We start from the raw sequence: 26,560 nt of genomic DNA, 5'->3' as shown, positions 1-26,560 counted from the left end.
GGAGATGACTTCCAGTGGAAGTGGACACCGGAAAAGCCTCAGCGACATGAATGTTAGTCCAGTTTCTTTTACGTTAGCATCTGCCAGACACATGACATGTGCTAAATATGGATAAGAGGGCCTGCTGTGTTTGGTTTCAGCTAAAGAAGCAAAGTGTCTCAACACTACCAATGGCTCCGCTGGTTGAGGAAATAAGCATCTGAGCCAGACAGACCAGGAATGTCCAAGGCATGATCATAGGAACTTGGGAACATAGGAACAGGAATTCCCTCGAGCTTGCTCCACCATTCAATTAGATCATGGCTGATCTGTACCTCAAATCCATTTACCTGCCTTTGATCCATATCCCTTGCTATCCTTACCTAATCAAAATATGTCAATCTCAGTCTTGAAAATTTCAATTGACCCAGCATCCACAGCCTTTCGGGGGACAGAGTTCCAGATTTCCACTATTTGTGTGAAAAAGTGCTTCCTGATTTCATTCCTAAATGGCCTAGTTCTAATTTTAAGATTCTGCCCCTTTGTTCTGGATTCCCCCACCAGAGGAAATAGTTTCTCTCTGTCTACACTATCGAATTCTTTTATCAATTTTAAACACCTCAATTAGATCACCCCTCAACCGTCTAAACTCAAGGGAAGACAAGCCAAGTTTATGCAACCTGACCTCATAATTTAATCCTTCAGTCCCTGGTCTGTGCTAAACTAGTTGATCTCAGCTGGGGTGGTAGTAATGTAGGAGCATCTAATACATGGCCCGCGGGCCAAATCTGTCCCACAAGCTCCTTTTATCTAGTCCCCAAAGTCCCTGTCAGTTCTTCCCATCTTTGCAAATTGGTGGAAGCATGCAAAGCCGATTTCAGTTTCAGCCCCTTCTTGGGCTTGCTGCCACATTAATATTTTAGCAGATGTGCTACATTCTAAATAGAAATAGAAAAAGAATATAGATTGACAGACTGGAGTAAACAGACAAATGGATGAGGTGAGGGGAGGGGGACGTTAATGCATCTTATTGCAGTTATAACATTTTCCTAATTTTAGTGGAGCTCTAGTTAGGGTGAAGAAGATATTGGTTATAACAATCACCTTGTAATTTAAAAGTAAGTTTGTTATCATACGATTTGTTGGTTGTGGCACTATATACATCAAATTGTGCTTTCAATTCCATTGAATGGAACTGCTTGTTCTTTATTGCCAATATGGTTCACATTCAGATTTCTTAACAGAAGGGGCTTTTAGTTGAAAAGAATGAAAAATTCAGGTGGGTTAAAACGAACTAAAGAGCAGCCTGAGAAATTTCAAGAGCTGAGAGTGAAGCTTCCCAGTTTCAAGTTCCTGGAAGGATAAGAATGGGGGGTGGGGGAGGGGGGTGAGGATGAGCAAAATAGGGGGAAGGGTCTGATTATTTGTATGTATGGGGTCTTGCCTTTTTGTATATGAGATTTTGCTTTTTGTATATACTGGGGAGTCTTGCTTTATTGCGGATAGACAATCTTGCAATTTTTGTGCATTGGAGTTTGAATTTTCTGTGTTGGAGTACTTGAATGCTCTGTGTATTGAGGCTTGCATTCCTGCACATTCGTGCAGCCCACTCTACTGCTTTTGATACCTGCATCTGGCCCTCAGCTACAAAAGGTTCAACATCCCTGCAGTAAGGGTGCTGAAATTGGCCTCAATATCCCCAGGCCAGGGATGTTTCACCCATCGTTTCTACTTAGGACCCTGATCCAGCAATCCCTGCCTCAAGTGCATGTGTGTGGACATCGGGTGAGGACAGGATTGTCATTCCCTTGCCACTTGCAGCAGTCAAATAGCCCACTGTTACTCACTGTCTGGATTTACATGTGTAGAATGGCCACTTGAGCAAAGGTAGCAGAGAGCAACCAGCACCCATGAAACCGGGAAAGGAGGAACCAAGGGGAGAAAACCGTCAGAAAAAGGGGCAAAGTGTTTAGATGCCATTTTTAATCAGTAATTCTTTACAAGGATTAAAATGCAGCTATGAAGATTGCTTTCAGAACTTTCTTTCCGCTTAAAAGTGCAGATAGTAAATTTTTGCTCTGGCTCCAGGAAAAGCTTCCTATCGATGCATGAATATTCACCTTTGTGCTAACGCAATAAAATTCTTATTATCAGTGATGGCACTGCTGCAGTGTATCATCAGAGTGCATACTTTAGATCAATATATAACTCCCAGACAACCTTTGGATATCTGCTGACAGGAAACTAGGAGTTTCAATACTATTGATTTTGGAGTGAATTGAGAAAAATAGAAATAAAGGGGTAGAATCTTCTGAAATTCAGTACTATCTTTTGTACTGCAGTTCTCTTTTAACATTGATGTACTATGTTAATTTCCAACATGGAAAGAGTTACCATTAGGGAATACTTCAGTCTGACTCTTTGAATAAATTAAATCTGAGCTGCTATATTCCCTGCCTTTGTTATTATGTCAATTCATTACTTCTGCTCCTAGTCAAATCCCTCCAATGGCCTCGCCTCTCCTTATCTCTGTAACCTCCTCCAGCCCTACAACCCTCCGAGATCTCTGCACTCTTCCAATTCAGGCCTCTTGCGCATCCCAGATTTTCATCGTTCCACCATTGGCAGCCGTGCCTTCAGCTGCCTAGGCCCTAAGCTCTGGAATTCCCTCCCTAAACCTCTCCGCCTCTCCACCTCTTTCTCCTCCTTTAAGACGCTCCTTAAAACCTACTTCTTTGACTAAGCTTTTGGTCACCTGTCCGAATAGGTTTATGTGGCTTGGTGTCAAATTTTGTTTGATAACGCTCCTGTGAAGCGCCTTGGGACATTTTAATACGCTAAAGGCACGATATAAATGCAAGTTGTTGTTGTAGTCCTATGCTGTAGGTTGGAGACAGAGGAATATACTAGCCCACTGAAATACAGGGAAAAAATCACAGTAGACTTGGCAACAAATTTTCTTCTGCTCCAAGGTTAAATAGCCCCCCACTGAACAGTTCTGCAGATCCCTGGGTCCAGTTAGTAAAGAAAGAAATCAATGCAATAGTGAGGAAGGATATTGGCTCGGAAAATCACGATGTGGAATCTGTATGGGCAGAGCTAAGAATCACCAAGGGACATAAAACTTTGGTGGGGGTTGTCTATAGGCCCCCAAACAGTAGTGGAGATGTTGGGGAGGGCATTAAACAGGAAATTAGAGAAGCATGCAAGAAGGGTACAACTATAATCATGGGTGACTTTAATCTACATATAGATTGGTCAAACCAAATTAGCAATAATACCATGGGGGAGGAATTCCTGGAGTGTGTACATGATGCTTTTCTAGACCAATACGTTGAGGAACCAACTAGAGAACAGGCAATCCTAGACTGGATATTGTGCAATGAGAAAGGATTAATTAACAATCTTGTTGGGCGGGGTCCCTTATGGAAGAGCAACCATAACGTGATAGAATTCCTCATTCAGATGGAGAGTGAAGTAGTTGAATCCGAAACTAGGGTCCTGAGTCTAAATAAAGGAAATTACAAAAGTATGTGGTGCGAGTTGGCTATGATAGATTGGGGAACTTTACTAAAAGGGATGACGGATAGGCAATGGCTAATATTTAAAGAACGTGTGCAGGAATTACAACAATTATTCATTCCTGTCTGGCACAAAAATAAAACAGGAAAGGTGGCTCAACCTTGGCTTACAAAAGAAGTTAGAAATAGTATTAGATCCAAAGAGGAGACATATAAAAATTGCCAGAAAAAGCGGCAAGCCTGAGGATTGGGAACAGTTCAGAATTCAGCAAAGGAGGACAAAGAGATTGATTAAGAGGGGAAAAATAGAGTATGAGAGTAAACTAGCAGGGAACATAAAAACTGACTGTAAAAGCTTTTATAAATATGTCAAGAGAAAAAGGTTAGTGAAGACACATGTAGGTCCCTTACAGTCAGGAATGGGGGAAATTATAATGGGGAACAAAGAAATGGCAGAACAATTAAACACATACTTTGATTCTGCCTTCACAAAGGAGGACACAAATAACCTCCCAGAAATGTTAGGGAACCAAGGGTCTAGTGAGAGGGAGGAACTGAAGGAAACCAGTATTGGTAAGAAAATACTACTAGGGAAATTAATGAGGCTAAAGGCTGACAAATCCCCAAGGCCTGATAATCTACATCCCAGAGTACTAAAGGAAGTGGCCCTGGAAATAATGGATGCATTGGTGATCATCTTCCAAAATTCTATAGACTCTGGAACAGTTCCTACAGTTTGGAGGGTGGCAAATGTAACCCCACTATTTAAAAAAGGAGGGAGAGAAAAAACAGGGAATTACAGACCAGTTAGTCTAACATCAGTAGTGGGGTAAATGCTAGAGTCTATTATAAAAGATGTGATAACAGAACACATGGAAGGCATTAACGGGATTGGACAAAGTCAGCATGGGTTTATGAAAGGGAAATCATGCTTAACAAATCTACTGGAGTTTTTTGAGGACGTAACTAGTAGAATAGATAGGGGAGAACCAGTGGATGTGGTGTATTTGGATTTTCAGAAGGCTTTTGATAAGGTCCCACACAAGAGGTTAGTGTGCAAAATTAAAGCACATGGGATTGGGGGGAATATACTGGCATGGATTGAGAATTGATTGACAGGCAGGAAACAGAGAATAGGAATAAACAGTTCTTTTTCCGGGTGGCAGGCAGTGACTAGTGGGGTACCGCAGGTATCAGTACTTGGGCCCCAGCTATTCACAATATATATCAATGATTTGGATGAGGGAACTAAATGTAATATTTCCAAGTTTGCAGACGACACAAAGCGGGGGGTGGAATGTGAGCTGTAAGGAGGATGCAAAGGGGCTCCAATGTGATTTAGACAAGTTGGGTGAGTGGGCAAGAACATGGCAGATGCAGTATAACATGGATAAATGTGAGGCTATCCAGTTTGGTTGTAAAAACAGAAAGGCAGATTATTATCTGAATGGTGATAGATTGGGAAAAGGGGAAGTGCAACGAGACCTGGGTGTCCTTGTACACCAGTCGCTGAAAGCGAGCATTCAGGTGCAGCAAGCAGTTAGGAAGGCAAATGGTATGTTGGCCTTCATTGCAAGAGGATTTGAGTACAGTAGCAGGGATGTCTTATTACAGTTATACAGGGCCTTGGTGAGACCCCCAATAGTGCAGATACTTAAGGCATTTCTGACATTTTTCAGTTTTGGTATCCTTATCTGAGGAAGGATGTCCTTGCCATAGAGGGAGTGCAACGAAGGTTTACCAGACTGATTCCTGGGAAGGCAGGACTGACGTATGAGGAGAGATTGGGTCGACTAGGCCCATATTCACAAGAGTTTAGAAGAATGAGAAATGATCTCATCGAAACATATAAAATTCTAACAGGATTAGACAGACTAGATGCAGGGAAGATGTTGCCGATGGCTGGGGAGTCCAGAACCAGGGGTCACAGTCTCAGGATACGATGCCATTTAAAACCGAGATGAAGAGAAATTTCTTCACTCAGAGGGTGGTGAACCTGTGGAATTCTCTACCACAGAAGGCAGTAGAGGCCAAGCCATTAGATGTATTCAAGAAGGAGATAGATATATTTCTTAATGCTAAAGGGATCAAGGGATATGGGGAAAAAGCGGGAACAGGGTACTGAGTTAGACAATCAGCCATGATCATTTTGATTGGAGGAGCAGGCCAGAAGGGCCGAATGGCCTACTCTTGCTCCTGTTTTCTATATTTCTATGTCTCCTGGGGACAGGACAAATGCAGTAGTTTTCAATGATGACACAGTAAAAAATGAGGAAGCTGAAGTATCAAAAGTACCTGAAGGTTTGCTCTCTACTGCTCATCTGTGTGGAACTATTTCAGTCTATAAACTGAAGCTGTCCAAGGACAACAGTGCATTGTAGTGGCCAACTGGCATTGGGTACATAAGGTGCTCCTGTACACACTTCTATCATGGTGGTAAAGATCACAATGCCCTCACTTCAGGATGGAGACTGTAAAGTTTGTTTTCATCTGAAATTAGTGAACACTCACTCCCAATAGTGCAGATACTTAAGGCATTTCTGACATTTTTCAGTTAGGCACAGTCTTGGAGAACAGCACACAGAGGCATTCATTAAATGTTCTTCCACTTGGGCCATTTTATGATCCTTATCTACTAGTAAGTTATCTGAATCTATCCAGAACACCTTGCAGTCACCACATTATAATGAATCAGTGCCACACATGTTTCACACTGCAGTGGACTCAATCTCTAGCCTACTCATTTTGATGTTGAATAGAGGCTTGATCAACATACTTAAATTAGATTGCATGTGAAATTAAGGAATAAGAAATGAAACAAGTTGTAATTTAAAAGGTTATCAATAATTGTGAGAAGTTTAGGGGAGAATTCAGGAGAACAGTCAAAAATTACAAAAGGAGTTTGGAGCCTTCAACATTGACTGGCATGTTGCCTCTACCATGGGGTTTATACAGGTACTGGAAAGGAAACTGGCAGGGAGTTAGGAGAGACTAACTTACTAGTCTAAAGTCATAACCAACAAAACTACCTGGAAACTCATCCAGCCAGAGGGCAAAACCAGTATTTAGCATTCACAGTTATAATGAGGTTCAGGGAAGAACCAGGGTTCACAATCGGCTAGAGTGACAGAAGTCACAGCTAATCTGAATGTCCATCCATTGCAAATTGTCAATGCATCTAATTCAATGCCCTGCATCTTTAGAATGATATTTTGTGCTTATATTCACAAATGGGATGTGATGAGAAAACTTGAGGCATATACTCATTGTAACATATTTATATATATTATATTAAAAAATTGTATATGCATGCATTTCTGGTTCACAAACTTCATTTCTATTCTCACAACTTTTGTTCATGCTTTTTATTTCAACATTTAAAATTTAAAATGCTTATGTAATCAGTTATAATGAAAAATCCCTATGTAAACATGTCACAGTGACAGTGTAGTTTTGGGCTACAGCCACTAGTTGGCATTATAGTTCCACTGTATCCTGTACCACTGCATAATCTGAAGGACAATGAGCGCCAGCACAGGAGATCTGCTAGTATTGCATTAACAACACAGACCCTTATGCTCAATCTATGCTTGATGCCTTGTATTTTACTGTAACCTAACAGTGCGTTATAGATATAGCTTGAGTCATCACATAGCAATTTCTGCTTCACAGCAATTCAATAAGACCGATATAACGATAGTTAAACCAGCATCTATTGCATTGGTTGTGACATTATCTTGAGGAGACACTCTCACAACACAAATGACTTGGCATTAGTGTAATGACAACAACTATAAAGCTATGTTTCTGAATTTTAAAATGAAATTTTGAAAGAACCAAGGCAGTTGGAACCACCCTTAACATTTTAGCATTAGAAAAGATTTGACTCTCCTGTTGACTTCTTTCTAAAATAAATTTCGCTGGTAGAAAAGGCTCTTCAAATGTGTTTAAATATGTATGCAGAGATTGCATCTTTGTCTGAGCAGAAAGTGGTGTGAACGGGATACTATGGAGATGACTTTGATGCCAAGCACACATGGAGCAATCAGCTATATCCACCTCTAAACTCACACACACACCTGCCTCAAAAGTATTTTTGAAAATGAACATGCTGTAAATGAAAAAGAGTATTCAGTAGTTCAGCAGTATTCAAAGAGTTAAGGTTGTACAGATGGGAGTGATAGTTCAGATACCATCTCAGACATGAGACTGTAGTACATAGCCAGCACAGATGCGATAATATATCATCTTCTAAATGTCTGCACTTTGAATAATTACCAGGCGTACTGTGTGCTGCAGGAACAAATGTTCTGTTCTAACACAAAGGGCATCCAGTCTCCCAAACCATTATTCATTTCTGGTGAATAAAATAAGCCGATTGTATTTGAAGAATATTTGAAATTCTTCTCCAGATCTGGACCCCATACTGCACATTATCTGGTAATTTGGGATGCGACACTATAGTGTGTCCTAACTGCGACTGGTCAGTCAGTTACTGGTCAGTGTAACCATGCATTTCTAAAATGTGTGAGCTGGAATTGTGAATTTCAGCACAAATGCTGCAGAACCAATTACAGAAACACAATCAGAATCTGTGTCTAAAATCTAAAAGGGTCAACCAATTCACCATTGTATGGGACAAACTCTTTCTTCTCTGCTGCATTTGTGTTTTCCATTTTATCACTGTGTATTCCAACATTTTTTCTCATGACTGGCGTATAACACTGTGGTGTTTCGATTGTATGAAATAATACGTTTGAAAGTAATTTGACACTTTTGATACAAATTTTCGCTGTCTCCTTCCAGGAAATCAGAGCAAATGCATTGTACAATAACAAAAAGCACTGAATTTCCTTCAAAACTACTAGAACACCAAGAAACAACGGACAGGACAATCCCAGATATCTCTGACAAGAAGCCTTTAAGATTACCATGGATAGAAAGAAGGAAGGATGATAGAAAATACACCTAAAGTATACAGTAATTTGTTGAACCTAACTATTAATAGAAGTGTTAAAAATCAATAAAACAATACAGAAATCACCGTAAAATCATTTTAAGGCAGAAGCCAAGGTCACGTTTGTACCAAGATTTTGCTCCTGCTGAGCCCAGATGTTTAGTACAACTTGTGGTATCATGTTGGTTTTTCTTGATGTTGTCAGAAGTGTAATGGTAGCGAGCAAAACATACATTTTTTTACCACCTTTTTGCTTAAAACCTCACAGTGCTTCCTCAATTTCATTCTATTGACTTCTGACTGAAAAGTGTTAATTGTCTTGTTTGTTCTTTTCAATCAGAAGAAAACAGTGATGATATAGGTAAAAGGTACACAGGACCTAAGTGCTTAAATAGAGGGACACTAGACCTAAAAGCTTAAATAGAAGGAAACCTCAATCCTAAAAGGCTCCCACTGAGACACAGCATAATAGCAACTTTGAAAACCTTGGAGGGTTGAATTGTAGGAAGTCCTTAGATCTGACTAGGCATTTGAACTATGCTTCAGGATACCTATCATGTGTTCAGTGGTAATCCTGGTGGCTGCATGGACCTAGTGTTTCTGTGCTCTTCTGCTGTTCATTGCCATATCATAGATGTCATAAGCCAGAGCTGCAGAGAGTATCCTTAGTCTCCCACGGGCTAATATTGCTCTTTACTTTGCAGCTTGGCAGCACAAATGGCCGTAAAATGAAGGCATCATAACTGCTGTCTGGGAAGAAGACATTCACTTGCATGATCCTATTTTGATGGTCGCAGATGACCTACACATTGATGGAGTGAAAGCCCTTGCAGTTCACAAAGGCAAATAATTGTGTGCAGGAGCCCGTAAGACCACATAGGTGCCATCAATTACGGCCTGGATTTTGGGGAATCCTGCCATATGAAAAAGATGCAATGGCCTCACATTTTGCAGCAGGTTGTCTAAGGGGAAACGTGGCCAAGGGGCACCCTTAGTGCAGGTCTGCTCCCTGGCAGAACATAACACTGACAGAAGGAGCAGGAAATTGTAACATAGCTGCTGTCCTCTTCAGCAGACAAGCCACAACGCCGTCTTTCTCTGCACGCTTACACGTTGGGAGTGCCCAGCCACTAATCCTGAAGGAAAATGATGTGCAGGACTAGGAATGTTCCCTCCCGTTTCATTTGCATGTTTGTCTGGTCTATGCCTACTGCAGACACAGGCTCAACTCCATCCCTTTCCCCCTCCCCCATCCCCAGGAAAACCCTGGAAATCTCAGGGCAATGTAAAAGGGGCAGAGGCCCTGTTCTCCCTACCTTTGCGCCCAGGGAAATGGCCATTCTCCAGGGGCATGAGTCAGGAAAATCTATTCTTCAAGCTGTTAAACCAAGAAAGTTTAGCCCCCTGTTGCTTCCTGATGTGTTCCAAAATGAATCTTTAAAAGGCTAATTTTAACTTTTGGTGGTGACGGAAAGCCTGCAGTAGCAGATCGGCCGCCCGTTATACACCCTCCCCAATTGAAGTCAATGGAAAGGAAGATCAGGCGGGATGTATTACAGGTGGGATGTATTACAGGTGGGATGTATTACAGGCGGGATGTATTACAGGCGGCCGATCCGCCACCGACAGTTTTCTTCCACCGCCGAGAGGTAAAATCGGCCCTTTCGTGTTTTCACTCTCTGAGATGGAAGCGAGTTACTCAAAGGATTTTATGGACTAATTAATTCATCATTTTTTTTTTGCACTGTTGTTACTTGAAATAAAAACATGCAGAGAAAGAATGCACAGGAAAACATTATAGGGAAAACTGCATAATAGACAGGACAATGTGGGAGCAACATACCATATTATAACTGTATGAATGGTCATTAGACTAATTCTATTCTGTGTACAAAGCATACTTACATTTATATTTGTTTTAATTACCAGATGGCATAATTTCCTTTCACTGTGTGGGTTCTGGTTACTTCCAAGTTAACACTAAATGCAAATACCAGTACTGATGCAGAGATACTCAGTGACTTTGTAATAAAAACAGAAAATGCTGGAAAAGCTCAGCAAGTCAGGCAACATCTGTGGAGAAAGAAACAGAGTTAACGTTTCAGGTCGAAAACTTTTGTCAGAACTGGAAGATGTTAAAGGCTTAAAGTTTTTAAACAATTACAGAGCCAGGGAAAGGCGGGGTGGGGGGTGGGGCGGGGGGTGGAAAGAACAAAAGGGAAGGTCTGTGATAAGGTAGTGGGCAAGAGTGATTAAATGACAAAAGGGATGATGGTGCAAGGCAAGGAGGGTGGTAATGGGACAAGTTAAGAAACAAAAGATCAGTCTAGAGGAGCTGTAAATGGCAACAGTAGAACCATTACCAGCAGCTGTAGCCCAAAAAAAAATGGGAGCAGTGGTTATGATCTGAAGTTATTGAAATCACTGTTGAGTCCAGAAGGTTATAAAGTGCCTAAACGAAAGATGAGGTGCTGTTCCTCGAGCTTATGTTGAGTTTCATTGGAACAGTGTAGGAGGCCGAGGACAGAGAGGTCAGAATGGGAGTGCGATGGGGAATTAAAATGGCAAGTGACCGGCAGGTCAGGATCATGCTTGCGAAGTGATCACCCAGTCTGCGTTTGGTCTCCCCAATGTAGAGGAGACCGTATTGTGAGCAGTGAATACAGTATACTAAATTGAAAGAAGTACAAGTAAACCACTGTTTCACTTTGAAGGAGTGTTTGGGGCCCTGGACATTGGGAAGGGAGGAGGTGAAGGGGCACGTGTTGCATCTCCTGCGCTCGCATGGGAAGGTGCCGTAGGGAGGAGAGCGGGTGTTGGGGATGATGGAAGAGTGGATCAGGGAGTCGCAGAGGGAACAGTCCCTTTGGAAAGCTGAAAGGGAAGGGGAGACGAAGATGTGTTTGGTGGTGGGATCGCGCTGGAGGTGGTGGAAATGGTGGAGGATGATACGTTGAATGTGGAGGCTGGTGGGGTGGAAGGTGAGGACAAGGGGACCCTATCATGGTTCTGGGAGAGAGGGGAAGGGGTGAGGACAGAAGTGCGGGAAGTACTCTTATACTGTTCCAATGAAGCTCAATGTAAACTTGAGGAACAGCATCGCATCTTTCGTTTAGGCACTTTACAACCTTCCAGACTCAACATTGGTTTCAATAACTTCAGATCATAACCACTGCTCCCATTTTTTTTTGGGCTACAGCTGCTGGTTATGGTTCTGTTGTTGCCATTTACAACTCCTCTAGACTGATCCTTTGTTTCTTAACTTGTCCCATTACCACCCTCCTTGCCTTGCACCATCATCCTTTTTGTTATTTAATCACTTCTGCCCTCTACCCTATCACAGACCTTCCCTTTTGTTCTTTCCTCCCCCCCACCCCGACCCTCCCCCCACCCGCACTTTGCCTTTGCTTAAAAACTTTAACCCTTTAACATCTTCCAGTTCTGAGCAAAGGTCTTCGATCTGAAACGTTAACTCTGTTTCTTTCTCCACAGATGCTGCCTCACTTGCTGAGCTTTTCCAGCATTTTCTGTTTTTATTTCAGATTTCCAGCATTCACAGCATTTTGCTTTTGACTTTGTAGTAAAACCTCCTTGCGCCTTTCATTATAATGAAATAGCAGTAGTGGGATGATACCAACCTTATGCCTAACTGCCTGCAGACAACTTCAGCATCAGCTTCATCCCAGTGGTCATCACACACAGTCCCCCATTGCCCAGAACGATAGACTTCAACACGGCCTTCATATTCAGAACTACCGCCAACCAGTCGAATTGGAACAAATACAGATGCTAGAGTTAAACAGAAATATGCTCTGATAAATAATGTCTGTTATTGTCATTTACAAACAAATAAAGCAATATTTGTTTATGAGATTCATCGCCACAGGCACATGAATTGATAAATGAGCTATATTATCAATAGATGGATTGTCAGTGGTAACTGAAGCATTTTGAATCATTTATTCCACTATTAAGTCCATAATGAAGTTGAATGAAAGCTTAGTTATCCAAAGATATTTCATAGGTTTTGTCATTTAATTTATTTGATGATAACAATTAATTTATTTTTCTTTTGTAGGCACAGACACAGTAACTGATGCTTAATGTTATAAAAGCCCAATTAAACCTAAATTCTAAAGTGGGTGAGCTAAGCAGTCCCTTACTGTTCAGGGGGGAAATGCTTGGTGCTGTCACTGGATGTAAATAAAAGTGTTCTAATTCCCAGCACCCTAATCATTCACCATGATCAGCACACGGATAGAACAAAGTATTAGAGAGTAATTTAGGTCTAGTTGTTCTTTTGATCGTTGGAACATTACAGCACAAAGGTATATTTTTCTGAGAATTTATTGTCACAGATCATTGGAACAGCTGACGACTATTTCATTACCTTTGGGAGGATTGCAAGTGACCGCAGCTGCCCGTTTATAGAGGCAGTTCCCACGCTGTCTGGTCTCCTTCACACACTCAAGTAAACTGTGTTCATCACCTCGGCACTGGACATTACTCCAGTGAACAGTAATCAGTGCCAATCCAGAAATAGGTATCTGCCCGGCTTTGCCACTTTCACTGAACAAAATGGAAATTTACACGAGTTACAAATATATGAACACACTTTCTAATAGAGCATCTAAATAGGTGGGCATGTACCTCTCAACTTGTCTTAATTGGGATGTCCTAAGTTTACGCGTGAGTTTCTCTCTGTCCTGCACTCTCATCTTTGGAGTGGCAATCCCAAATGGGTTGTGAAATTCCTTGGCTCTTCCAGCATGAGTATGGGAGATGAGCCAAAATATAGGCTCAGCCCGGATATGCCAAGATTCTCACATGACTTGTAAGGGGGGATACGCACGGGGCCTTGTAAGAGGCTGCCTGATGTACCATCCCGTCCAATGGCAGAAATGAGGGCGCACCACAAGGCTCTAGGCCTGAGACATGGCCATGTTCACCGAAGAAAGAAGAAACTGTCATGTAAAGATTGCCCCCCTTACAAAGATGTTTGAGGGGACATGTATTTTCTTTCCATAGCACCACAGCGACCCCCCCTGCCCCCCACCCCCAGGTCTGATGCATTTCATTAAGTCTCCCAGACCCCTGGAGCAGGTGGATACCTGAACTGGCATGGACACCCGCCATGGATACTTAAATTGGGTGACTTCCCCTGGCCCTCTGAACTTTGGCGGGGTCAGTGAAGGAGGTCACCAGCAGGCAGGTCCCAGCATTCATGCTGGGAACAAAAGCCTGCAGGTTTTCGACCCCTAATTAAAATACCAAAAACTATTCCAGAGACTTATTTTTGGAGTTACGGGATTTGGGGTATAAAGAAAGTTTGACGTGCTTAATATGTTTTTTACACTTCTTAATCAGATGAATTAACACATTGTATTTTTATTAAACATTGTTTAATGTACTATCAAAACACAAAAGGGTGTTAATCGATCTCATTGAGAAGTGTTAAGAAGCAATTATAGCTGACTTGAGTCCAAAACTCCCTTAATTTACATTTGGCTCTCCGGAACCATAGCAATACATTAAACTGATTGGGTAAGCATAAATAATAGTGAAACAAATGAAAATATTAAATGATTGAATATTCATAAAGTTACGAATAGTAAGATAAAGTGCCCTAGACTTGGCCATTTCTTCCTGATTTTCAAGCTTACCGGCTGAGATGTATGGATGAGCAGTACAGTGAAACATGAGGGAATAAAAATTCCAGTCTGAGAGCTGTGCTGAGGCAGGACTTCCACCTACTCTTCTGTCCCCTCAATGGCCTCATCCCAAATGGGATGCGAGGGGTTGCTTGCATTAAAGGCATAGGCACCCATGCATTTATGGCACTACTGGGGCATGTGCCCCAAGGAGGGACCAGAATTCTGGAGCGGCACTTTGCTGCTCTATTAGAAGCTGCTCCTTGGTTGGTGTAATGGGAAAAGTTGGGAAAAATAAAGAGATGGTGGATTTTTTTATTATTAGGAGTCTCATCCTGCTTTATTTTTAATACCATCTAACAGGATCCTGCTTTTCGATTAAGCAAGTTGCAAGTCATTCAACCCATTAATTTCCTCTCTACATTGTCTTTCTCCTATCCTTGTCATTTTTTTTCTCTCCCTTCCACCCTAGAAAGGGGCTTAATTGTCTTTTAGTTTTCAGTTCTGGAGGAAAGTTAATCTGTCATTTCTCTTTACAGATGCTGCCTCACCTGCTGCATGTTTCCAGCATTTTCTGTTGTTACAACATACATGTTAGGAAGCAAAGTGTTATTCAACTACTCGTAAAGCCACATCTGTGGTGCAGATGGTATACTGAACTGGTGATAGTGTGTTCCTGTTCTTTTATTTGCATCAAAACCCATAACTCATGAGTACCACAGGTGTTACTGAGTTACAATAATCTTTCTCATGGGTCAGACAATGACAGAAATGATTCACCCTCCAATGCGATATTTAACACATGGTGCTGAAATAATTAGTCTAGGATTCTAAGTTGTTTTAAAATGCTGCAGGAGGTAAAATAATTACCAAATGGTAGCTACCACTTAAAAAAATGAAATGTAGGCTTGGCACACATTAAAGAATTAGGAACCATGTTAGCACGTTCAACATATGTAATTTATCATTTACCAGTATGAGACGTCACCACCAGGGCCTACAGGATAGATTTTCCTGTTCTCCCCCACCCCCGCCCCAGCACTGGACAGGAGCATTGGGATTTCTTCACCTGTGCCATTAACATGGGCCAGGGGCACTCCCGGTGCAGTCCTACACCCCCTGGCAGTGCCTAGTGCGGGTGGAAGGGGCAGGAAAGTTAAGAGCAGGTGCAGGTCTCTCAAGTTGTTTGGGACATTAAACCTGCTGGTGGAGATTGGCAGGCAGAAGGTCCCAAATAGACTTCAACATTCTGGGGAGGGGAGAGTTAGCAAATGACAAAAAAACTGATTGATTTTAAAGTCTTTGGGTTGTTCCAAGGATTCCTGGGGACTCTCCAGTCAGAAGGGGCCTGGGCGCAGGCCACAGCACCATGTTGTTTGGACACCTCTCAGCAAGTGGTCATACAGGGAAAATCCCCTTCCACCTCATTAACATATTAAAACAGCTCCATCAGGCCTGTGCCTACAGCAGGTGCAGAAGAAGCTGTGAGCCCCTCCTCCCTCCCCCCCAGGAAAGCCCCAGAACAATGTAAAAGGGTGTTCCCCAGGGATAGGGGGCAGGAAAATATGCCCCACAACTTTAACAAAACAAAATAAATTGTTACAGCTAGATCGAACAGATACTGAATATGTAGTAGCTTCTGGAATTAATTTTTACTACAGATATTTATAGTTTTATATATCAGCTGCTCTTACTAAAGAATACAAAGAAACAGTATGAAATACTGAAATAATGAAGTGATTTTGTTCTCAGATCATTTTTATTTCTGTATTTTTATCTCACAATATGAAACATCCTGCTATCCTGCATGTCAGGTCAATAGGGGTCCTTAATTAATCCCATTAGAGCAGAAGACCCAATGGTGATGAAATGCAAATAAGCATGATGAAATCTAAAGGCCAACACCTTTTGCAAATAAATTATTCATCCATATAGACATCCTCAATTAGATGGGACATGCCCACCAGGAAACAACAAGAGAAAAATCAGGATTTTAGACATTTCTGCAATTAAATGTCTTGTGTGATTAATTAAAGGAGAAGGTAGATGTAGATAATTTCTTAGGTTCAGTGGTGTCAGTCACTCCCATAAACGGACTGAGCATCTTACTTTTACGGGAGTTCACTCACACTGCTCTATATCTACTTGCATGATAGCCCAACCAAGGGATGTAACAATATGATTGGACCCAGTATTCATGTACCTCTTCAATCTCTTTAAAGGGAGACTGAGCAAACACTTGTTGAGATGAGGCCTGATAAGAATCATTAGCTGCTTTGTTTCACAATGATGTGGAGATGCCGGTGATGGACTGGGGTTGACAATTGTAAACAATTTTACAACACCAAGTTATAGTCCAACAATTTTATTTGAAATTCACAAGCTTTCGGAGGCTTCCTCCTTCCTCAGGTGAATGTTGTGGAAATGAAATCCTCGAACCCTTCGCATTTATAAATCACAGAACAATACCTGGTGATTACAGATAGTCTTTCCAACTGCCCGTTGCCAAGGCAATCACAGTGTGCAGACAGAGAGGTGTTACCTACAAGGCCACCGAATATACAGACACCCAAAAAAAAACAGAGAGAGAGAGGCAGAAACATAGAAACATCCGGAAGGAAGAGAAAGACAGCAAATGACCCGTTATATTAAAAACAGATAACATTTGTTCGCTGGTGGGGTTACGTGTAGCGTGACATGAACCCAAGATCCCGGTTGAGGCCGTCCTCAATGTTTCACAATGAATGAACGTACAGAACAATTGTTATGCTAAAATTCACTTAGCTCAATCGGTGAAACATGTTTTTGCATAAAAATACACTGTGCTTCCCCACATCATTGGATCATCTTACTTGATTTCAACAAAATAACATTTCTAACTCCCCCTGCATTGTATCTTTCACACAGTTTTTCTCTGGTACTCACTGCTTTGCAGTTTTTTTTTCAAAGGCGTGTCCTTAACTGCCTGTTTCTGTATGTTTTTATTTCTTGTTCACAGCCAAAGAAGGAAGGCCCACTAGACCTCCTGCCAAATGCCAAATGCCTGGGGCCAACGACTCCTCAACACAATGGCCGTGAGATGTTTATTGATTACTGAGACAAGCTAATAAATTGCTTGTTATTTGCAATCTATAAGGAAATATAATCAAAGCTAGCTCATTAGCATCTTGACTACCGATTGTGTCACAGGCCTTTTTTAACTTGCATGAATGCATTCTGTTTTAATACGCAACATTGGAAGAAACTCTTTTTCCATTCTGTGAAAAATAGTCAAAAGATCCTGAAATTTGATAGCATTCATGATTAAAAAGGATTAGCACTGAAGGGAGGTGTAGCAAAGAACCGTGATACTGATCCCTAGCTGAGTTATAAGGAAAGACTGGAGAAACTCAGGGCTTTCAGCCTTTGAAAGAGATGATGTGGAGATGCCGGTGATGGACTAGGGTTGACAAATGTAAACAATCTTACAACACCAAGTTATAGTCCAACAATTTTATTTGAAAATCACAAGCGTTCGGAGGCTTCCTCCTTCGTCAGGTGAATGTCAGGAAATCCTTGAACGTTTCGCATTTATATTCAGAGAACAATACCTGGTGATTACAGATAATCTTTCCAACTGCCCGTTGTCAAGGCAATCCAGGTGTTCAGACAGAGAGGTGTTACCTACAGGACCACCGAATATACAAACGGCCAGAACACAAAACAGAGAGAGAGAGGGAGAAACATCCAAAAGGAAGAGAAAGACAGAAAATGACCCGTTGAATTAAAAACAGATAACTTTTATTCGCTGGTGGGGTTACGTGTAGCGTGACATGAACCCAAGATCCCGGTTGAGGCCGTCCTCATGGGTGCGGATTTCATCAGCGAATAAAAGTTATCTGTTTTTAATTCAACGGGTCATTTTCTGTCTTTCTCTTCCTTTCGGATGTTTCTCCCTCTCGCTCTCTGTTTTGTGTTCTGGCCATTTGTATATTCGGTGGTCCTGTAGGTAACACCTCTCTGTCTGAACACCTGGATTGCCTTGACAACGGGCAGTTGGAAAGATTATCTGTAATCACCAGGTATTGTTCTCTGAATATAAATGCGAAACGTTCAAGGGTTTCCTGATATTCACCTGACGAAGGAAGAAGCCTCCGAAAGCTTGTGATTTTCAAATAAAATTGTTGGACTATAACTTGGTGTTGTAAGATTGTTTACATTTGAAAGAGATGACTAAGGGGAACCTCATAGAGATATATAAGAAACAGATCCAGATCACAACTTCAAACTAAATTGCGACTGCAGGACAAAGGGGCACAAGTTCAAACTAGTGAAAAGCAAATTTAGGACTAAGATCAGGAAGTTCTTCACAGAAGAGTGATCAGCACATGGAATGGAGACAAAAACCCTAAGAAACAACTGGATACTGTGATAGGGTGAACTGTAGGTTCTTTCTGGATTGATGACTTGGCATTGGCCAAATTGTTGGTGATCTTAGTGGACAAATGCGTAATGCATTCATATGACGTTTCTTTTTCAACATCGACATTAACCCATTTATTTTAAATGTATTAATGCCTCCACTAAAGAAGCAGAGGAATTGCATATAAATAGTTTAAGCATTTGTCCAGTAATATCTTTAGGTTATAATGCACATTTGGCTATAATTGAGGTTTTTCTGCATGTCCACAAATTTATTTATTTCACCAAAGGTGTTCTGCATAAAAATTTAGTGCTGGTTCATAATTAATTTCCAATAAACACAAAAGTATCTGAACATTTAGTTGGGTAATAGTATTTCACAAAAATATCTCTAAAAATCTACAAGCTCGTACTTACTTTTGGTGATATTAGCAGTAATATGTGCTCCTATTAATAGACCTCTATTGACTATTTTAATGCGAGTTATAGTCATGTATTTTAAATGAATTAATGCCACCATTAAAATACTAGACAGTGGAATGTCGTACAAGCATGTATACTTTACATGTTTATCTGCTAAAGTCACGAGCAGTAATTTCTACATTCATCTGTATATATTTGATGAATTGTATTCTGGCTTATTCCCATCTTCAGTGCTGTGTGGAAACTCATATGAGACAGTTGGATTAATTCCTCAATTCATCAGCCTTATGCTAGGTTTGAATAAAACTGGTATCCTCAAATGGCCATTTAATAGTTTTACACTTTACTATAGCAATCCGCTACTGGTGTTTCGTTTTCACGTATGATGAACAGGAGTTATTACTGACAACAATGCTCTGCATCCCTCATCAAGAACGGCCTCCCATATCTGCACATATCTTTGTTATCCTTGTGGTACATAGTATTATTGTAAATATGTTCTGGATTAGTGACCCTAAATTAGTTGGTAGAGAGCTATTTTGTACAGGTTCTTTTGAGACTGATGAATGTGATTACTGCTCCTGAAGTAGGTGTTGACAGTTCTTTGATGTTTTTATATTATACATGTAGGATTGCATGCCCAAGGAATTCTACTGATCACTTCCCAGTGGCTGAAATCTGATAAGCATAACATTTATTCATTTGAATGTTTGTCAGACTGGACATTTCATTGCAAGGGCGTACCGTATAGGGTAACACATGCCCTTCCAGGATAGGAGTTTTATAAACCCAGATTACTTTTCAAGGTTAGTATCTGTCTCACAAACTTCTTTTCTTCAATGATTTATTCAGTTACAGTGGTGTTACTCATACTTTCTATACTTAGAGCTGAGGCTGTTGCCATCCTTTTCTCAGTTCTCCTGATGCTACAGCACAGTTTTCCATTCTTAAACTAAAATGTTAGTTCAAGGACATCATTAAACAAATACTGACTAGTTTTAAGATTGGGTGTTAAACTATTGCTGCAGCGGCTTTAGGCACTATACACGTTTTCACCTCTATAACTCTTGATTCATAAGCTTGCTGCTGTAACTTGAAAACTGAAGTCCACGTTTTTAAATAACATTTAGCATTAAAATAGAGAAAAATCCTCTGCAGAGTGGAAGCATAGTTATAGATATTCAAGTGAGGAGTTTGATTTGATGGATTACACAAAATGGAGGTAACCAAATCATGCTAAGAATGAGAAAGGGGCTCATTAATTACATTGACTGTTGAGGAACATATACTGACTAAGACTGGAAATTAATGGGCATTAAAAGTGCCATTTTGTTTAAAAGAGCCATGCATTGGCCTTCTGTTTCAAATTAAACCAGAATTAGAACTTATTTCCAGGTAATCACCTTTTTGGACTGAGAACCATAGCGTTTCATTTTACTTTAGTAACTAGAAAGAAAAGTAAGTTTTAGCAGAGCACACCCTTAAACACATAAGCATATGTTAGAACTATAAAAGCACAGCCCTGACACAAACAGGAAGTAGCACAGGTTAAGAAATAGGATTCTCCTGCTCTTCTTTCACCAGATGTAAAAAGTAGCCTCTGCTCACAGTTATAATTAATGGAGGAGGTAATTTTGACTTTGGATGATAGTGTAAAACGGGTGATATTGGCTCGGCCACCCGTTAAATATCTCTCCCGATTTTTGTTTCCATTGACTTCGATGGAAGCGAAAATCAGGAGAAGTGTTTAACAGGTGGCTGAGCCAACATCACCCGTTTTACACTGTTGCCAAAAGTTAAAATTATCCCCAACGAGTCTCATATTTTCATTTTTATTTTAAAATTTCTCCTTAATTTCTGAACATGCTAACTCTTGCTTGGGTACAGTTCTCTAGGTGTTGGCAACCCTCTAGTATCTCTCCTCAGTGGCTATACTTCACATGTGAGCCTAGGCAGGCTATTCATCCAAACAAGGCCTCACAGCCAAGCCCAAAATATTTTCATCCAATGTCCAAATGCGAGCACGTTCCAGCCAGAGTCACTAGATAATAATCAAGAACAGAAATCCTGGCTGATTTTTTTCTCCTCTCTCAATGTATGTACAAACAGTGGGTAAAACTTTCCATGGCCCTGCGCCACCTGTGGGACTTTGCACTCAGTGGGTGGTTTATTGGAAAATTGCAGATTGATTATATTATAACAGTGACGACAGTACTTCATTGGTTGTGAAGCGTTTCGGGACATTCTGAGGACAGGAAGAGCACTACATAAATGCAAGTTCTTTCTTTTTTCTTGATTCCCCAGAATTTTCTACCCATTAATGTCAACAGGTGGAAAATTGTGAGCAAGGCACCTGTGATTTTCTGCTAAGTTGCCCATTGTGTGTGTGGCCCCTGCCAGTAACACAGACACTCAGGAAGTTCTGCCCGGTATATTTTTATCGAGGTATTTGGGTAAGTCTTCCCCTTTACTCTTGTATCATCGTTTCCTTTGTCCATCTACCTTAAAGCCTGTAACTGAGAAGACAGACATAGGGCTCGATCCCAGGTCACCATCGATGTCCCTAATAACTGGCCATTAGAAGGCATAAAAGATCTACTAGGCATGACCCTCCCTCACTCTGCTAGGAAACTCCACAGCCTCTGCTCAGAATCTCCTAACTTGACAGGCCTCAGATCAGGATCTGAATGAAGTAAGCCTCACATCTGGGACCATTTTTGTTCTGTGACACTGAACATTAGCTCAGTGCCATGACACTGACTGTGTTAATAGTTTAAATATTAAAACGCAGGACAAGTTTTTTTGTAAGTATGGTTCCTCATCGCCATTATCAGAAAGACAGGGATCATATTATTTATTATTACACTATTTGTAGAAAGCACGTCTATTCTCCAATCTGAAATACTGTTGTTTTGATGAGTGCTTCCTCAAAGAGATCACTTGCCTGTTGTACATCACTCAAGTTTATGTTGAAGCAGACAAGTTTGAAAACTGACTCACTGAAGCGGCACAAACTTATTTCTTATTCTTGGTGCCAATCTTAAAATAAAATGCACGTAACACAGATGCCAACCGAGGATTTAGGAACAGAGGATAAGTATTTACTTCAGAGTGATGACCAAATTAAGATCATTTAATATGTCTAAACATTGAGTAGCAGTGTTACCAGCATGATATAGATCTCCATCCCTCTGCTAGTCAAGCTATGCCTGACTGCTAACTTTTAAAAAATATTCTGTGCAGGAGACAGATTGAGCCATGGGTTACATCATAGGATAATTGCAAACATATTGCCTAGAGAAGTAGAGTACATAAAGAACTGGGTAGTAGCAGTGAATTATAAAAAAAAAACACCTGAAGAGTTCAGATGATATCATAAACCCTGAGATTCAATTACTATCTATAACGTAATAAGAGCGATACAGTATTAATTCTAACATTTAGAAGAAGGTGAATTTTTAATTTTTGTCACAAATAGTTTTGATAATCTGTTTGCTGTCTAGGGTGGGGGGGATTATTAAGATGTAGGATATCAGGGCATATGGCTTGCATCATAGTAGAATACTTAATAGCTTTGATTACACAAATATTATATATTTAAGCGCCATGGGTCATTTTACTACATTAAAGGCACTATATAAATGAAAGTTGTTGTTGTTGTTATACAAATCTACTATGGTCCAGCTATTATTTACACAACTGTGTCAACTGGGGGTAAGCTGTACCTTACCCAAGTTATCCGGATTGGATTCACCATTTCTGTGCTGACATCATACAGGATCAGCATAAGCAGAGGGGAGATCATGATTTTGATTAACTCAAGGGCCATATGAACATGTTCACCTGCACATAGGTCGTACCGAAATTGTTGAATGTAAGGCTCTGTGGTTTGTGCAAACTGATTTAATTATCTTGTTAACAGAATGAACTATTAGCTCAAACTAACAGCTGTCCAAGAGAGCTTTTCATTACAAACTCAGTTTAAATTAGAATCAATCTAAACCAGCCCTCCATTAAGTTTTTACCCTTCATAACAGAGCTATATAAATAGAATTATGGACTCAGTGATTGTTATATATTAACTGAATTTCAACTTCCTGTCATTCTACCTATTGGAAAATAAATGGAAACAGATGACTCACAATCATATATTTATGTTTAGTTCTGTAATATTATTGACCAAGAGCTGACTGTGCTAGAAGTGTAACTCTGAGATTTATTACAGATTAACATCAAATGATATCAAATATATCTGCAGTTCAGTACAGTTATATTATATTCAGGCTTGATATAAGAGAAAATAGTGTAGTTTCCCAAAGACTCTCACTGTTACAAAAACTTGCTGCATTGCTGACAGGTACATCTATGTTTGATAAAAAAAATTAATCCACAGCCCAGAACTGCCTTCGTTTTGTGTGCAGACTAGCAATTTGCTTAGCTCTCTCACAGCTGTCACCATTGGTCTCTTGATGAGTATCCTGTTTATACTTAAAGACCCAGACCTGTAATCTGAACTCAACAATCTAATTCATGTGAGTGGATTAAGTGGAGCTGCTATAATACTGGTAGCAGCTGTGTGAAGGTGAAGTGCTGTCCCTTTAATTGAAATTGGTGCACATCAGATACTGGGGTAAGTTTTTGCCTTCATCGCATGGGTGACAATATGGCGGAGCAGATCGCCCGCTCATTATAGGACTCGTCTGATTTTCATTCCATCAGTGGAATGGTAACTGGATTGGTTCTATAATGGACATGTGGTGAAGACACAAGTTTACCCCATGGTGTGCAAATGCAGTTTGGTAATATGCACAGAGAATGGGAATAATAAAAAACGTTCATAAAACTATTTTTCCCGTGATTGAAGTCAGAGACTACAAGTAACATTAGTACAGAAAAGAGACAAGAGGGTGTATATGCAACAGCTGCAGGAGGGTGGGAAGGAGGGGAAATTCATTTTTAAAAAATTCCATTACTAGTTTGTACAGACGATGTTTCTAAATTATCATCAGAATAAGATCTACTCCTGAGATGGATCTTGTTAGGAAATGAATTGTTTCAGGCAATTTGCCAAGATAAATTTCAGAATGAACCATCCTGCTGTTGTCACATGGTATAGGCAAACGAAGCTTCATCTGACATTCGCACCTGGGCTGGTCATGAATGGCCAGCTGCACCAATTTTAGTTGAGTTATCAATGGTAGGGAGAGAAAGCGGACTGGAGGGAGGATCTGTTCCTGTCCACTGGCTGGTGGATTAAGGAGCGGCACTTATCCCATTCTTGGAGCTATCAGTGATCTGATCTCCCACTTACCCAGCTGAGAAAAGCAGGTGCTTCCCCCAATGAACTTAGTGGGCAAAGGCAGCACCCCGCATAGTACTGAGCCATACAGCCCAAAAAAAACGAGGGTTGATCCCTGGTCTGTGCTGACTCAATTAATCTCAGCTGGGGCTGTTGTAGAGATTATACAATTGGCTTCTGTTTTCATGAGGTATGTGCAGGAAAAATCAGCTAGGTGGACTACTCCTTGTAGCTATCCACTGTCCCTTGCTGGAAAGTACAGGTGTGTGAATACTGGGTGAGGGCAGGATTGGGTTGTGATAGGACGGGTGTGATGCTTTCCATGGTTAAACGTCAGCCAACACTCACTATCTGGGCTCACATATGAAGGATAGTCACTTGGATGAGGTACTAGTGGGCTGATAGTGCCCACGGAATATAATCACTACATGAGCCAGCATCTTCAGCAGAGGAAGGGAGAAGAGAAGAGAATAATGAGCAGAAAAACCTGAGGAAAAAGAACCTGTGGGACAAAAAGGAAAAGCTTGCAAAGATAAATATGAATCTACCTTTTTGTACAGCACTTAATTTGTAGCTGTCTCAATATGTGCAGTTGTTAATTGTATATATGTAATTTATATCAATTAGTGTTAATTGTATTCAGGTGATGGGTATCGATTGAGGACTCTCTTGTATCCATTTATAGAATGGTGAGTAATGTTGAGCTGTGTGAATAAAGGCCTGGAAGCCACTAAAGACCAGGCTGTCGTATTCTATCCTTCACCACCTGGCTATCCAATTTATAACAGCAGTGTCCAAAGCGACTTTGGCCCATTCTGTAATATTTAACTTATAAGTACTTGCACCAGTTGAGCCAGCAAGGAAATTTTGCAGCTCTCTGAGATTGTACTCAAAAAATTCAAAATTCATTAAGATCCAAATGTCAAATACCTACCCATATCCAAGTTGTCGACAAACAACTGATACATCCCGATTGTCCCAGTTCTTGTTGCATATCATACCCCATACTCCGTTCACGTATACTTCAACTCTACCTTCGCGTTGATTGTCACCTCCTTGCAATCTGACTAAACCTGATAAAATAAAATATTCATAAGTGTTTGGAAACACAACACCAAAAGTCGACAGATTGAACACTCCCTTGGTCAAAACGAAAAGGTGAAAAGCATGTTTTTCAACCATTTTGATAAAATCTTAGCAAAACTACAGAAGCACAAGTCATTCCTAAATACTAACTGTGAGAACTGGTATTTCACCAGTGATCATGAGTAAGTACCATCCAATCACAACACACTTGCATTAATGATCTTTTCACATTTCTGAAGCAGCTAATGAAGCATTTGATCTCCATAAATTTCAAAGAAAGGGCTTAGAAAGCTGTAGTGTGCAATTGTAGTAACAAGGCTCTGCAACTGCTAATGAACACCATCATGGAGTGTAGGAATGTCAGAACGCTTTTGGTGTGACAGGATAACTCCCTTTCCCCATTATACATAAAAAGGCACAAAATGTAGCAGTAGACAAAAATCAATCATCCTCCCTGGCTTGGCAGACCCAGCAAGAGGTACAAAAGAAGGCGCATAACTGAAAGTGAAGAAGCAAAAAGTATGAATCTTATTGGAAAGTAAAAAAGAACTTACATTTACATAGTCCCTTTCAACTCTTTAGGACATACCAAAGTGCTTCACAACCAATGAATTATTTTTAGTAAAGCCACTGTTACTATGTAGGCAAAGTAAAAACATCTGAACATGAAGGAAAATTGTAGTTGTAAACAACATACAAGGGGAGATTTCTCTGGGTCTGTGCCCAGGTGCACTGGATCACGTGGCATAGGGAATATCAGAACATCGGGTGGGTTGGAGCACCCTCCTGTAAAGGGATCTGCCCAATTCTTTGATATTCACAGCGTGCAGCAAATCAGGTGTGCCTGGGCACAGACCCAGACAATTCTCCCCTACATGCAAAAAAAAATGGTCCTGCGCAAAGAAATATTAGCAAGAATGTGGCAAAATAGTGGAGTGAAAATAGCAGGGTTATAAAATTACATTACACATGCCATCATGGAAGAGTGAATATGGAGCAGCAAAGAATTTCCATGAGCCAAAACACCTGTCTCAATCCACACTGGACTTACGTTTGCAGGCAAAGTTTACACATAATAACAAATGATAGACCCCCCACAGTTGAAGGTACTGCTGTTATTTGAACAAACAATTTATTTGGGAGTACCTGTATCCTATCCCACACCAAGTCGTCCTCACCTATCACCCTTCTGCTCGCCAATCTACTTTGGCTCTCAGTACCTCAACATCTCAAATTTAAAATT

General features: G+C 40.6%; 1 protein-coding gene across 1 annotated transcript in view; it reads right to left on the bottom strand.

Moving 5' to 3' along the window:
* prss12 (serine protease 12) overlaps positions 1-26,560 on the bottom strand; it is a 145,738-nt gene that overhangs the window by 98,518 nt on the left and 20,660 nt on the right. Inside the window, exons 2-4 of the mRNA XM_067990925.1 lie at positions 25,166-25,304; positions 12,848-13,026; positions 12,096-12,246 (exon numbers count right to left, since the gene is read on the bottom strand). Of these exons, the coding sequence (XP_067847026.1) occupies positions 12,096-12,246; positions 12,848-13,026; positions 25,166-25,304 (469 nt within the window). The remainder of the gene's footprint in view (positions 1-12,095; positions 12,247-12,847; positions 13,027-25,165; positions 25,305-26,560) is intronic.

Source organism: Heptranchias perlo, chromosome 1 (assembly GCF_035084215.1).
Source record: "Heptranchias perlo isolate sHepPer1 chromosome 1, sHepPer1.hap1, whole genome shotgun sequence".
NCBI lineage: Eukaryota > Metazoa > Chordata > Chondrichthyes > Hexanchiformes > Hexanchidae > Heptranchias > Heptranchias perlo.
Note: the sequence above shows the minus strand (reverse complement) of the source record. Positions and strands in the feature narration are given on the sequence as shown.